The sequence below is a fragment of the Dama dama genome, chromosome 12 (genome assembly GCF_033118175.1).
Source record: "Dama dama isolate Ldn47 chromosome 12, ASM3311817v1, whole genome shotgun sequence".
NCBI classification, from domain to species: domain Eukaryota; kingdom Metazoa; phylum Chordata; class Mammalia; order Artiodactyla; family Cervidae; genus Dama; species Dama dama.
In genome coordinates, this window is record NC_083692.1 from 51,084,778 (window position 1) to 51,100,853 (window position 16,076).

The following is a 16,076-nucleotide window of genomic DNA, read 5'->3' on the forward strand; positions in this document are numbered from 1 at the left end:
CCGTATTTAAGTCTTTACCTAGAAAGATCAATGCTGTCACCGATTCAGGCAACGCCCAAATTCCTGGAGCCTGGCCCCGGACTTCGGTGTCAGTCACCACGAGCCCCAGGCCCAGCCTGGTGGGGGAGTTGGGGGCTCATGGTGACACCAAAGGCCACCTGGATGGTCCTCTCCGAAGGAAGCAGCCTGGCCTTGGGGCTGTGGGGAGTCTGATGCTCTCCTGTCTCCTTCCTCCCGCTTTTCACTGAGTCCAAGTGAGTGAAATTGAAAGTCCCTTGTGAAATACAGAAACTATTAGTGTCAGCAGAATTACCTTTCCTTATGTCATCACGTTACAGCTTTCTTTTCCTTTCTTAAGTGGTCACAAAATGGAACCGAAATATACTTTAAACATTATTTGTTAGCAAATGATATTTGCTCTCTGCTCTTGAAGTAAAACAGAATTATTTGCCCCAAATTCAAATACATTTCCCCCCTAATTTATAATCCCCGATAATTTTTTTCCCTTCAACTTGGAGACCCCAAAATGACAAAAAGGGATGTGCCATCAAATCCTACTTTCCCAGGAGCTTAAGACTGGCTGTGGCAACCAGGAGGAGAGGTTGAGGCCATTCCTTTGTCAGTGGACATGACACTATTTCCAATTTCTCACCGCTGTTGCAGTGAACACTGTCTTGGGGTGCTAGCGCTGCCTTAATTAAGTACCACAGACCAGGTGGCTTACCAGCAGAAATCTCCTGCCTCACCATTGTGGAGGCTGCAAGTCCGCGATGCAGGTGTTGGCAGGGCTGGTCTCCTCTGGGGACCACGAGGCTCTGTTCCAGGCCCTCTCCCTTGGCTTGCAGGTGGCTGACTCTTCACTCATCTTCTCCCTCTGTGTTGATCTGTGTCTAAATCTCCTCTTTTTATCAGGATGGCGGTTTATATTGGATTAGGGGCCCTGCTGATGACCCCATTTTTAACTCAGTCACCTCTGTGAAGACCCGATTTCCAAGTAAGGTGCTGGCGTTTAGGACCTGAACATACCTTCTCTTGTGGGGGTGGACACAACCCAGACACAGGTCATGAAAGAGCAAGGTGGTTCACTGATTCCTTTATTTTGGAGGTCAGGAGAGGAGACACGGAGTGGGGGGCAGAGGAGAACTCCCAACAGGCGAGGGCTGGGAGGGTGTGCGGGGACTGAGCTCGGAAGCAGTAACACTGATGGTTCTACAGTCAGAAAGGAGTAGTGCGCGTCTGTAAGTACCTGATCTGAGTCTTGTCATAAAACCTATCTTAAGAGTAAGTACAGTGGGATACTGCTTAGTACATTCATACATGTTTCTACCATCTGGAGATTTTTATATATACAGTATATGATCTGTGTGTTTTTTTTTTTTAATAAATGTACAGCTTGAAAAAAAAAGATCCTTCTCATAATAGGTACAGCATTAAACACGAAAACCAGCATGGGCCAGCCACATACCAACTGAAGACCCAGAGAGAGCCTGGCCCACAGCCCAGCTGCCGCCCTGCTGCCTGGCAAAATCAGCAGCACCCATGCACCTGTGGGCCCAGTAGGCCCTTGGCATCTGCATGGGAAGTGCCCACTCCCGCCAAGCCCCCCAGCGCCTGCAGAGAGCGGGGTCCCCTCGGAGGGCAGGTGGCCGAGGAATGCACATGTCAGGTAACAAGAGAGGGATGAGAGAGAGGTTTTCTTCAACTAAAGGCACTTGTCAGTGGCCACCCAGGGCCGTCCCCTGGGCCTGGTGAGCAAGCAGATGCTGTTTTGATAGAGCTGGCAAGGTCTGCGTGGACCTCCTGGTCCTCTCACCAGGTTTAAATAGAATAAATAAATCTTAGTGGGTGCTTGTTTTGCCCTCCTGGGTTCCTGTGGAGTGACACTCCCTGTCTCCAACCCAGCTCTGTGAAGTCCTCCACAGGGCAGGGGGCCGAGGAGCTCCAGGCCTCGCAGAAGCAGCTGCTCGCTGTGGATCAGGACGGGGGCCCCCACACGTCCCCTCCCACGTGTGCCTGAAGCTCCTTCGTCCCTAGCGTCAGAGTCTCTGCGCGCTCAGATCTTGGTCACGTAGTTGTTGGGGAACAGGCCCTGCTTGCCGCGCAGTCGCCCCGTCCACCAGCCAGAAGGATCTGCAGGGAAACGGAGATGGTGAAGGTGAGTCAGGGCCTCTGCTCCCATAGTGCACCCACAGGCAGAGGAGACCAGGCTCCATCCATGTTCTTTTAATGAAAATCAGACGTGCGGATGTGCCTCACAGGCCCCTTTCCAGAAGAACCCACTGCCCAGATGTGAGGTTTTGCTGCCCGTCTCTAGTGGTTGGCCCCATGGGATCTTCCCGCCAGCTGCTGGGCTGGCAGGCTGTGACGTCGGCTTGCGGTCTGATGACTCTAATCCTGTGTCCCCCCTTTTCTTTCCCGACTCACCTTTCACACACCTTACTCCACCTCACCATCTTTCTGGGAGAACTGATCTGCACCACTTCACCATCCTTACTTCCCAGCTTAATCCCAGTCCCTCACCAGTAATAAGTATTTGGTATATATTCTTCCAGACCTTTTTCTGTGATTATAAACACACATTCATTTTAGACTGGTCATTCTATATCTTACTCTTCTGCATCTTGCTTTTCAGTACTCAATCATCTTTCCATGACTGCATCTCTTTTTTTAAACAGCTGCATTGTAAACAAAAATTTGTAGAGCCATTCTCTTATTTTTTTTGCTGTTCATGCAGTAAATGTCCATACATATATCTTTATGCCCATGTGCAAGCAGTTCTATAGGACAGATTCTTGGAGCAAAGAATATGGACCGTCTATTATCCTTTAAAAAAATCTAGTTTACTTTTTGTGATAGATTATCCTTTTGTACTTCTGAAAGTGCACGTGAAAGTATTAACAGTGAATACAACCACCCAGATCCCTTCTTGGAGGGCAAGCAGTATTACCTATTTTTTGCACTTTCTTCCAGAGATAGTTCATGTCTATAAAGGCAAGTATTTATTTAAAAAAAAAAACAAAAACAACAAACAGCCTTTCTGTATACAAATGATAGTGAAAGTGTTAGTTGCTCCGTCGTGTCTGACTCTTTGTGACCCTGTGGACTGCAGCCCGCCAGGCTCTTCTGCCCATGGGATTCTCTAGGCAAGAATACTGGAGTGGGTTACCATTCCCTTCTCCAGGGGATCTTCCTGACCCAGGGATTAAACCCAGGTCTCCCCATTACAGGCAGATCCTTTACCGTCTGAGCCAGTAGTATTACCTATTTCTTACCCTTTCTTCCAGAGATATAGTTCATGTCTATAAAGTATTTGTTAAAAAGTCAACAACCTTTTGTATATAAATGATAGCATACTATGTGTTAGGCTCTTTAACCTTAATACTATAGACTAAAGATCATTTCACATCTGTATATAAAGAGCTTCTGTATTCTATAGATATGCCCACTGTTCATATCATTTGCTTAATTTTATTTCATGTTGGCCTCTTGTTGATTAGTTTTTTTAATATACTAGTGAATCTGTCACATGAGTTACAAATGTCCTTCTTCCCATTTTTATTTACTCTGACATAATATTTGAGCAGTTGAATGAAAAGATTATTTTACAGTCTTAGTTTTCTATCACTTTTAGAAATCCTTTCCCACACTGACACTGTTAAGAAAAGAAAACTGTCCTATACTTACATCAAGGACTTCTGTATTTCTTTTATGTATGTAAGTATTAATTTATTTGGAACTGACCTTGGGGGGAGGGGTTAATATATAAATCCAAAATAACAATTTTGATAAATACTGTTAAATTTCCTTCCCAAAAGTCTATTTCAGCAGTAAATAGTGAAAGAAGGTACCCATTTCCCTGACTAAACACAGACATTACACTCCATACTTTATTTGCAGTGACAAAGTCCAGAAAGTTATAAAAATTGAAACTTTTCTATAACGCATCTGCTAGCCAAACTTGACCTGAACTGACATGGGCTTGTTGATGATGTCTTTGACTGGGTGTGTAGGCTCTTAGTTTCCACAGCAGAAATTGGCTGATCTAAGCTGTTGCCCTGGGAACTGGAAGGGGTGTTATATATTACATGATGTGTATATATACTACATGATGTTTATATATACTCCATTATTAACTTTGCAGAAGCTCTGATTTCTGAACCTCAATTTACTGAAAGGATTTGGATAAGGGAATGTGGATTCTCTCACATTTTAATCTTTGCTGACATCATAGGAGGCTCTGCTATGCATTGATTGCCCCAATAGCCTGTGTCCACTTTGGGGCTTGATTATTTGTATTATTTACATAGAGGAGTTATTTATATATGTAAAACATTTTTTTCCTAGTCTGTTTTCTATCATTTAACTTTCCCAGTGCTATTCACCACATAGGTGAAATACACATAGGTTTCAATGTAGCCTTTTTATGAGGTTAAATCCTAGATGGTTTTTGAGTTTGACATCTTCCACAGGAAGATTTTTCTCACCCAAAGATAATATTCTAGGTTTCCTTCTAAGACTTTTATAGTTTAGTCATATATTTTCAGATCTTTAATTCATCTGATAGTTGTTTTGTATAAGAAGCATACAGCAAACTTTCTTTTCAAAATGGAAAGTAACTCTATTCTTTCCCCTGATTTCAAATGCCACATTTATCATCTATTAAATACCTATACACACAGGGGTCTGTTTCTGGATGCTATTCTATCCGTTGTATCTGTATGTCAATTCCTGCACTCACATCACACTTTAAAGCAATACTTTATAGCATGTTTTGATAACTTTTAGGACTCTACATTTTACATAAATATATAATTGTTTTAATTATACCCACTGTGTTATTTCTACAAAACTTTGAAAATATTGAGACATGAAAAGAAAGTAATACTGAAAAGAAAGTTCAACTCTTAAGGGAACACTTCAACATTCTTTACTTTTAAAAACATTAAAAAAATTTTCCTATTCCATGTGTTTTATATTTTTACAAAAATGAGACTAGTTCAGCCTTTTAATTTTTCCTTTTCTTCATGAACACTTTTCCATTTCAATAAATGTACTGTACTTCTGCATCATTAACACAATTTTCACATCTAAGTTCACTGAGTGGATATGGCAAAGCTTATTTAACTAATCCTTGTCACTGGATATTAGGTCATTTCCCATATTTTTGCTGAACAATGCTGATGATAAAAATCCTGTTTGTCTTACTAAAAGTTCATTTCAATACTTATTTTTATTTCAACTTTTTGAAGACTATTAAATGGCTTAAAATATTAACACCTGTAGAAAACCAGGTGGTTAAAAGGAGATTAAAAATAGCATCCAGAGGCTGCTTAGAAGGACTTTGGTCTGGGGACCTAGAATTCTCCTGGGAGTGAGAATTGGCCACCTCTTCAGGAAAGTGGCCCCTGCCGGGGAACCCCTGTCCACTCGGACTGTCGTTGCTCTGCTCCTGCACCGTGGATGGCTCTGCTCTGTCCTGACAACTTGTCTTAAGCCTGACACCCAGGGCTTCCGTGACCAGGCCACTCTGGCTTCATTTCACCCCCTGTGACATCTTGAGGGTGCCTCACCGGGGTCAAGTGTCAGCTCATCTTAAAATGACCTGCTCTTTCTAGCCTCCAAGGCTCCTCTCTTTGTCCCTGTACAACCCTCACCACAGATGTCATTTCTATCAGGGTACTTTTCCTAACATCCTAAGTTAGGAGTGATTTTTTGTTTTTCATGCTTCCATAAGCAGTAGTGTTTGTGCTAACGTATCTTCTCTACAAAATTAATAAATTATTCAGCCGTGCCCACAGACCAGACCATTTTTATAGTGGATGTTACAGGTTGTCTCCCTAGCTTCCATTCCATCTACCTTCAGTATGAGAGGCCATGAAATCTGGGTGGGATAGACCTACCTACCATTTCCTAGGGCAATCCCCACCAGGTCTAGCCCACTTGGGATTACAGCATTTGCCTTGCTACAGAGACTGATTCAGGAATGGGCACATGACCATTCAATCAGAGTGAAACCTAGGCTTTCTATCCAATGGCTAAGAGAAGACGTTTCAGAAGTAAAATGGATTTTAGCCGTGGTTTGATCTGTTGGCCTAGAACTGATGCAGTCTTTTTGCTACCATGAGGAAAAACAGCCAGAGGAGGGAAGAAACAAAGGAGAGCAGAGCTGACAGAAGTATTAAAAAATTAAGCTGGAGTTTAATTTCAGTTCAATCAGCCTGAAGTCTGACCTACCTCTTCAAATTTCAGTTAGAGGAGTCCATAAATTCCCTTCACATTTAAACTAGTTTTTATAGCCTTGTGACTGTCTGCTCTTTGAGCCTATTCCAGCCAGCCATGCACTTACCCTCTTTGATAATATCGATAATGTCATTGGCATTGAAGCTGAGTTCATCTGTGTCCTGAGCGTCATAGGCATAGAGAGCCTTGCACTGCGGCACCTGAGGCTTGGGCTTGGGCTGGGGCTTGGGTCTGCCCCCTGCTGGGGGAGGCCGGCTGGTTGTCTGTCTCCGGGCCCTGTGGACAGAGTGGAGGCGGGTGAGAGTGGACCCAGCAGGAGGCGGCAGCACTGTGTGCTGGTTTGGCGCCTGGAGCCAACACTGCTCAAGTTCAAATCTAGCCCCATCCTTAGACGGACATGTCAATCTCTAAACTTTCTTGGAGAATAAAACACCCTTTCTGACAAGGTTGGTGCAAAAGCACGTGGTTAATTCTGCATAAACGTCAGCTGCTGTTGCGGTGTTCCCAGCCTAGAAGGAAATATGTGAGACAAGTTTATAAAACATATTTACACATCTAAATGATAATATGACAGTCATGTATGTACTCCCCTCACCCCCAACTGTGAAACCAGAACTCTGCCACAAAAGCCTGCAGGTGCCTCTTCTCAACTGCAAGCCCTCCCAGAATGAACCCCTAGCTTGCATTTTATATTAATAATTCTGCTTTGCTTTGTAGTTTTACCATGCACATAAGTATACCTAAACAATAGGCATAGTTTACCTGTAAAAATCACACACTGCTGTAACTTGCTCCATTTTTTCCCCCCTGGCCATGGTGCACAGCTTGCAGGATCTGAGTTCCCTGACCAGGGACTGAATCCAGGCCACGGCCGTGAAAGCACCAAGTGCTAACCACAGGGCCACCAGAGAATTCCCTCACTTGCTCCATTTTTGAGATGAACACTGTTGATGCATGTAGTTCTGACTCATTCATTCTCACGGCTTTATATTTACTATTCCATTCCATGAATATGTCACCATTTACTTATCCAGTCCACTGTTGATGGTCATTTGAGATAATTCCAGTTTCATTACAGAAAAATGCTGCTATGAATGTTCTTGTGCAGAAAATTTATCCAAAGTAATTTCTCAACATCAGCACTCCTGATGCAGTGGGTGTCAAGATCCTTTGTTGCAGGGGGTATCCTGTGCCCTGTGGGGGTTTAAACAACATCCCTCGCCTTTACCCCACAGATGCCAGTACCAGCTCCTCTACCTGGTGATGATCATCAAAAATATCTCCAGTGCTGAGGCCCTAATCCAGTTTTAAATGTATTTAAATGTCTTCTAGCTTTAAATGTATTCCTTCTACAAACTATGCTTCCTCCAGTCACCATTCATACCTTGTCTCAAAGGCATGGTCCTAGTTAGTGAGATCTTGAAACATGTCTGGAATAACTCTTTATTAAATATGTTCATCAAAAGCGTTTAGAGAATGCATTTAGGAAACAAATATAGCAAACATCCCCATGCCCCCTTTAAAGACTAACTAAAGTGAAGCCTATGTTCATTTGCTTCTGAAAGAAACTTAAGACTTCTTCTAAGAGGGGCGGACTGAACTCAACACAGTGGGGCTGGCTGTTAGGTCTGGCCGGGCCTGTTAACATCTGTGGGAGGGTGGAGGAAAAGGGAGGGTATTTCCTGGGGCCTGAGTTCTGGAGAGAAAAAGCACACCCAGTTTTGAGCCATGTTCTGAAGAGGCCAGAGCCTCACTGTCCTCGCTGAGGTACTGTGACAATAGATGCTACTGGGTGCTGATGAGCAAGTCAGATCATAAGGGGGTGGCTGAGGGTTGGGGGGTACTGGCTGCTAGATGTCCTCAGCAGGGGTGGAGTTCCTTGAGTGCTTCTTGGGACTCCCTGTGTAGAAGAGAGCAAACCCCGAGGTAACTCAGGTTCCACTCTTCTCACATCAACCCCATGCCCACCTTCCTACCCCCACCAGGCACTTTTATCGAAGAGGAAAGACATCGTATAGATGGTTAGCATGACATCATTTCCTTCCTAGTCTATTGGAAATCCCCATTGCCTGCCTGAGAAAGCAGGCTGGCTAGATAAGCAGGTTTTTAATTAAGTAACCTATATATTAGAGATGTGTCAGCATTTGGTTAATAAGAGCCATTAGCCTCGATACCAGAAGTCATCTGATTTCCCAGCAACAAGGAATGGAGGGTGTGTGTGTGTGTGTGTGTGTGTGTGTGTGTGTGTGTGTGTGTGCATTTAGAACACCCTGGGAGGGAGGAAGCCTGCAGTCTGGCACTTTCAGGGAGTGGAGTTGGGAGGGTATGTGCGCTTATGCACACACGTGCACACACATACACTCACCAAATATTCATAGATGGAGAGCTGGCCTCTTTTTTGTCCATGGGGAGAAACCTACCACCATTAATGCAGGTTGTTGGGGGTGTCTGGAACCCAAGAGTACTGGGACTTGGGTGCATTCTCTGGGCAGGGAGCCCTCTTAGCGTAGAGGCAAAGCTGGATGACTCTATGAAAAGAAGGGCCTACCTGCCTGCAGCCTTCCCAGGAGTCTCCCTCCTTGCTCCTCGGCCCACCTGCCTCCAGCTTTGACTGAGGTCACCCAGCTCCTCCCCTTCATGTCATTCCTGCCAGTTGCTTTCTTTCAAGGCTCCCCGAACATCAGTTCAGTGTGTTATTAGTTTACTTCACTCTCCACTGATGATCCTTCCAACAGCTTCCCCCTGCCCCTGGCTTACCAAGTCCCTGCCAGGAGTGGTCCCACCTGCTTCCGCCTCTCATCCCGCTGCAGGCCACACTGGCATCTTCCTACCTCTCTCCATGCAGTCTGAGCCCTGGCTGGGGTTAGGACCCCTGTCCACACACTCCTAGTCTACATCCTATTTGCTGGTGACAAATACACTTCCCCGTCTAAGATCAGGAACAAAACAGAGATGTCAGCTCATCAATTTGCACTGGAGGCGCTATAGCCAGGGCAATCAGTCAAGAAAAATGAAAGGCATACAGATTGGAAAAGAAGTGAAGAATACCTCAATTTGCAGATGAGATGAGCTTGCACATAGAAGAGACCAAGGAATATGCTAAAAAATACTATTAGAATAAAAAGATTCAGAAAGACTATAGAACACAGATCAATATACAAAAATCAGCTATATTTCTATGAACTAGCAATGAACAATCTAGAAAAGGAACTGAGAAGACAATTTCAGTTACAATACACAAAATATTACTTAGGAATAAATTTAACAAAAGAAGGATAATTCTATTCACATGAAATGTCCAGAAAAGACTAACCTATACTGACAGAAAGTAGATTAGTGGTTGCTGAGGGCCAGGGGAGGGAGGAATTACTGCTAAGGAGAAGAAGGTTTCCTTTTGGGATAATGCAAATCTTCCTAAATTAGATTATGATGATGGTTGCATACCCCTGACTGTACTAAAAGCTGGTGAACTGTATTTTGAATGGGTTGATGTTATGGTATGTAAATTATATCTCAAGAAAGCTGATTCAAAACTAAAAACAGTAAGGGGCTTCCCTCGTGGTCCAGTGGTTAAGAATCTGCCTTGCAATGCAGGGGACACGGCTTTGATTCCTGGTTGGAGAAGATCCCACATGCCGCTGGGCAGCTGAGCCAGAGTGCCACAACTACTGAGCCTGTGCTCTGGAGTCTGTGCTCCATGCCTACTGAAGCCCTCACACCCCAGAGCCGGTGCTCCACAGCAAGTGAAGCCGCTGCAACGAGAAGCCTGCACGTGGCAACTAGAGAGCAGCCCCTGCTTGCCGCAACTAGAGAAAGCCCGCACAGCAACAAAGACCCAGCATAGCCGTACATAAATATTTCTTTAAAAGATACTTGCATAAAAAATATTTTTAAAATAAGTAAATTGCATGGGCCCCCCTGGGCTCTGCAGTGCACTCTTGATACCCAGAGTCAGCTCAGCCAGCTTGTGTACAAGCAGCTGCTGGGTGTCCCACCCAGGAACTGGGACACAGTGGAGGAGGGGATGGAGGACCATTTAAACACCTGTGTGAACACCTGTGTGGTCTTTGATTCCAAGTCATCAGAGCCTACTTTCTCAGAATAAGTCAAAGTAAAACCTCAGGGATTACTGGGGCATTGGGTTCCCGTGTACAGTGGACATTGGCTTGATTGTCCCAGGCCCTGGACAACGGTTAACATGCAGTGTAAAGTCATCTGGTCATGTATCCCTTGGCTGAATGGGGCTCACAGTGCTCCACAGTTGGGAGGGGGAGATTCCAGGCAGCTCTGAAATGGGGCACTGTTTGCTGGGGAGCAGCAGTATCGACGAGGTGGGCTGTGTTTGATGGGGAATGGACATGGGGGTGGAGAACAGCTCAGCATTCTTCATTAGGAAAGGGGCTGTTCAGGCAATCCCAAGGTCACCACTGTCTGGCTCTTTCCTGTTTATATGTCCTCTGTAACCAGGAAAGGGGACAAATGTCCAGTAGGGCAGCACCTTGCCAAGTAAGCCCTCCTCCTCTCCGGTCACTTTTGCCTCATTCTCATATCTAACCATGTCTTCCTCCTTGTGTCAACAGAGGGGGTGTGGTCTGGGAACCCCTGCCTGGAGCTCTGGGCAAGATACCATGCTGGGCATTTTCAAATGTTGCTTCATTTAGCCTCACAACACTCCCACGAGATCACTGACGTGGGTTCCTGGAATTTCCTGCTGGCTTCATCAGCGAATGGCATGATGCATATGCAGCAGGCTCCCAGAACTCCAGCCACACTGATTTTTCTGGCCCCATGCTTCCCAGCCCACACAGAGCACTGCTAATTCCTGCTCAGCCTTTGGATCTTGTTTCAGACCCTGGCAGCATCCTCTGGTAACCTGTGCCTGCTCCGAGCAGGGGGTGGATGCACTGGGGACAGGGGCCTGGGCTACCTGTCTCCCTAGCAGGACAGCAGAGTCCAGGGGTGGACTCTGACAACAGACAGGGGTGGCTGTTCTCGCCACGGTAATCCCTGGACCTGGTGTCAGGCCCAGGAAGACTGTGTGGCCTCAATCTGCACGTCCTGCAGTAGTATAAGGGACTGTGGCTTGAATCGGAGTCAGTGTACTGGGTTGGAGGCCCAGTTCTGACACTGGCTGGTACATGACTTGGATCGATCACTTCACATCTTTAGGGATCTGTCTTCATGGGTTAAAAAGAGGGAATTCTGGCAATGGCCCAGGCCCTTTTCCTAATTCTAAGACGGCTTTCCACAGTGCTTTTAAGATCTCTACTGTCAGACCTACCACGGAACACAGGACACCTGCCCCGATGGGGTGATCACTGGCTCTTTACTCACTGCAGTATGGACCTGGAAACCATCACACAAATCAGTCAGAACAGCCATTTTCCTGGCTTGGTTGGACAGACTCAGCCTTCAACCCAGACTATCTCCTTCCACCACTAGGTGGCGATCCTGTGCAGTCAATAACGAAGAGATGATGGCTCCTTTCTACCAGCTACCAGAAATTAACAAGGTCTCTTGGGTGTCTTCAGACACCACTCACAGTCATGAAATAGGGATTCAGACTTTCTTACCTAGCAAACAAGACCCTCGTGCCCAGGATGCAGGAACTGGCCTCAACCCAGCCTGTGAGAGCAGGCTGTCATACTTTCAGAAATTTTGTGGGTCAGTTATTAAAGAATCGTTAAAGATGAAATCTGTGGTGTTGGAGAAGCCTCGAGAGTCCCTTGGACAGCAAGGAGATCAAACCAGTCAATCCTAAAGGAAATCAACCCTGAATATTCACTGGGAGGACTGATGCTGAAGCTGAAGCTCCAATACTTTGGCCACCTGGTTCAGAGAGCCGACTCATTGGAAAAGAGCCTGATGCTGGGAATGACTGAGGGCATGAGGAGGAAGGGGGTGAAAGAGGATGAGATGGTTGGACTCAATAGACATGAGTTTGAGCAAACTCCAGGACATAGTGAAGGACATGGAAGCCTGGCATGCTTAGTCCATGGGGTTGCAAAAGTCAGACATGACTGAGTGACTGAACAACAAAGATGAAATCAAGAACATCTGAGTAAGTTAAATTAAAAGCAAAGGCAACAAATACTCATAATTTGACCCTCCCTAATTATTTTACCACATTGTACATCTATCCATGCTACTAATGTCTGCTGCCTGCATAATGGTAGGAGATTGCCTCTCCTCCCAGCCCTGCGACCAGTGGGGGAGTCACCCTAGTAGCTTGAAATCAGCCACATAGAGAGCAGAAACTAACAAATGTTACAGCTCTGCCTTCTCATCCCCAGAGAGAGCTAGTCTTTCACAGCATACCACTGTCCCTCATAATAACTCACTTTTACTCGTCTGAAAGCACTTAGACTAGTTTTATTTTATAATGGATATGCAGGATTTTATGGGGCTTCCTGGCTCAGCGGTAAAGGATATGCCTGCCAATGCAGGAGACCCAAGAGATGCAGGTTCGATCCCTGGGTTGGGAAGATTCCCTGGATAAGGAAATGGCAACCCACTCCAGTATTCTTACATGGAGAATCCTATGGACAGAGAAGCCTGGTGGGCTACAGTCCACAAGGTCTCAAAGAGTTGGACACGACTGAGTGACTAAACAACAACAATGCAATAGTTAGATAGTTTTTGGTAGTGCTCATATTTTGATATTTGTATTCCAATTAAACCTCACACGATCGAAAACTCTGTTAATGGGGGTTGGAGCAAGAATTTCTGAATCAAAATGACAAAGTTATTTTTCCTATTGCCATTTTAATAATAAAAGTACACTGTATGCAGATTTGTATGTAGTTATAAAACTCCACATCACGGAGCACGGAGCAAATCCAGTTGTTTCATTATATGTAACTCTGGCACAATGTAAAGTAGCTTTGTGGTTACCATGTGACCCATCATTTCAGTGTAATCTGTATAGTGGCCCCTTCACATCCAGGAGTTCTGCATCCCAGATTGCAGATACAATCAACTGCAGGTTGAAAATATTTGGAAAAAAAATTCCAGAAAGTTCTGAAAAGCAAAACTTGAATTTGCTGGTCAGGGCAACTATTTACATAACATTTACATTGTATTCAGTATTATAGGTCACCTAGAGATGATCTAAAGTACACAGGAGAACGTGCATAGGTTATATGCAAATACTATGTGCGTGCTCACTCAGCTGTGTCCGAGTCTTTGCAATTCCCTGGACTGTAGACCACCAGGCTCCTCTGTCCATGGAATTTTCCAGGCAAGAATACCACAGTGGGTTGCCATTTCCTACTCCAAGGGATCTTCCTGACCCAGGGATTGGACCTGTGTCTCCTGAGTCTCCTTCATTGGCAGGTGGATTCTTTACTACTAAGCCAGCTGGGAAGTTATAGTAAGTATATTTCTTATGGACCACAGATAATTGAGCAAGGAGATCTATGCAGCCTGTCAGGCTCCTCTGTCCATGAGATTTTCCAGGCAAGAATACTGGAGTGGGTGGCCATTTCCTTCCCCAGGGGATCTTCCTGACCCAGGGATCAAACCCGCATCTCCTGCATTGGAGGCAGATTTTTTACTGCTGAGCCACCAAGGAAGCCCTGGCAAATACCATGCCATATTATGTAAGTGAATTGAGTATGCATCGATTTTTGTATCTGGTGTGTGTGTGTGTGTGTGATAGAACTAATCCCTGGTGGATACCAAGGGACCGTACACATTTACCACTTTACTGTGTTTATTCTTCATTAAAAAAGCCAACACATGAAGAAGCTCGGTTACAGCACCTTGCTTTTACGTCAGGTCTTTTTCTGAGTAGGGTGTTAGACATCTAATGCAGTCATGTCATAACCCACGGCACAGAGTGTCCTGAGTCATCCGGCACATCCCACCCAGCTGGCTTTGTGAAAACCCGCGCTGATAGAGAAGCCCTGTTTCAGCGCCTGGGGAGACCAAGCGGGGCTATGCCCTGAGACATCAGGGCGCTGACTGACCTATGAGCCCTTGCAGACAGCTGTCCAACCTCACAAGGGGCCGGAAGCCCACAAGAACACAAAATGCCAAGTGACATCAATGACGTAGAGACAGGGACTGTTCATTCACTCTCTTCATGGGATGCGAGTTGTTATGGTGATTGGCGCCAAGGAGGTTTAACTAGAAAAAGACTGTAGAATAGCATAGCACAAGAAGGAATTTTGGATTTTATTTCTGTTATTGAAACACAACTAGTATATGCTACATATAATTTCTTAGCTCTCTGTTCTGCTTTTGGTCTGAAACCGCAGAGAGCAGCATGGCTTTACATGTGTGATGGTCAGAGAAGGGGGAGTGAGAGAGGCTATCTCCCTGACTAGTCCCCTTGTCTTGGCTTCCCTAGGTTGCCCCATCACCCTCCCCCATTAAAGCCAGCAATTCCTGAAGCTTAGCCCCTCCGTAGTCTAGAGCTCTATGCAGACCAGAGGTTTGAGTTCTTGTGGATAAAGCCACTGGGCGGGGATACCCATTTTTCAATCTTGGTAGAATATTAATATTTCTCTCTAAGACCAAATCACATGAATAACAGTCATAAAATAAATACAAATAGGACTTCCCTGGTGGTCCAGTGGTTAAGAATCCACCTGCCAATGCAGGGGACACAGGTTCAATCCCTGGTCCAGGAAGATGCCGCATGTCTTGGGGCTTCTAAGCCTGTGTGCCACCACAGCTACCGAGTTCATGCACCCTAGAACCTGTGCTCTGCAATAAAACAAGCCACCGTAATGAGAAGCCAGTGCACCTCAGCTGGAGAATACCCCCTGCTTACCGCAACCAGAGAAAGCCTGCATGCAGCAATGAAGACCCAGTGGAGCAAAAAAAAAAATACAAATAAACTTTCAAGTGGCATTGTGCTTTATAGTTCACAAAGCCCTTACTTGATCTTCACAAAACCTTGAGTGGGCTTTAAATTTCTATGATAACTGGCTCTATGATCCAGGTGAGGACACCAAGGTGTGGGAAGATGAAGTGATACATGTGAGGTTGTCAGCTGATAATCAGTGAGACAATCCATGTGCCCAGCAGGTGGCACACAGAAGGTACATAGTTTAGTCAATATTCAATGAATAAATCAACAGAGGAAGGAACAAGTGACCCAGGACTCACACCCAGTCCTGGCAACTGTGAAACTGGGTGCCCTGCAAACGGCCAGGACACATTCTGTGAACTTCCCTGCAGCCGCCAGACCTCTGGGGCACCCGGGTGTGCCTATGTCATTATGCCAGTGAGAGCTGGGATTAAGCTTTCAAATATCACGTCTTTGTTCTGCAGATGTGAGATTTATGTCCTGAAATTCCAAGAAGGAAAATAATGGCATTTTATTTCATTGGCTCTTTAAAATATGCTCTGTTCCAAAAGGTTGAATCTATAAACATTACTGGAAATGTGGGAATGGATGCCAGAAATTCCTAGGCTTCGTGTCTGCCTGGGCCAGGATATGGCTGCTGCTCCTGCAGATTATGGGTTAAGAAATATTGCTATTGGACACTTGTTGGAAATTTTAAGCCCCTTGAAAAATATGACTCCATTAGGAGAATCTTGTCAGGAGACACCCAGGCAGCATTTACATTTTTCGATCGATCTCTCTTTTGTGGCATGGCCAGAAGCCCAACCACTGAGCACTTTCAATATTTTTCTGTTTCTCCAGCTTCCAGTTGGATTCATCTCTGGAGTATCATGAAATTTCCTGAAATGATCCTCCCCTGAAATGGACCACAGGATTAAAAAGGCCAACAGCAGAAAAAAAAAAAAAGAAAATTTCCAGTCTGGGTTTTAATGCTTCAGTAATGAACTGGAGGTAGATTAGGTACATCTCAGTTACAGGA

General features: G+C 45.2%; 1 protein-coding gene across 1 annotated transcript in view; it reads right to left on the reverse strand.

The window, feature by feature from the left end:
• Window positions 1-1,077: 1,077 nt before the first annotated feature.
• The window catches only part of MYO1E (myosin IE), a 212,651-nt gene continuing 197,652 nt past the window's right edge, over window positions 1,078-16,076 (reverse strand). The window contains exons 27-28 of the mRNA XM_061157271.1: window positions 6,347-6,516; window positions 1,078-2,130 (exon numbers count right to left, since the gene is read on the reverse strand). Coding sequence (XP_061013254.1) covers window positions 2,054-2,130; window positions 6,347-6,516 — 247 coding nt within the window. The 3' untranslated portion in view covers window positions 1,078-2,053. The remainder of the gene's footprint in view (window positions 2,131-6,346; window positions 6,517-16,076) is intronic.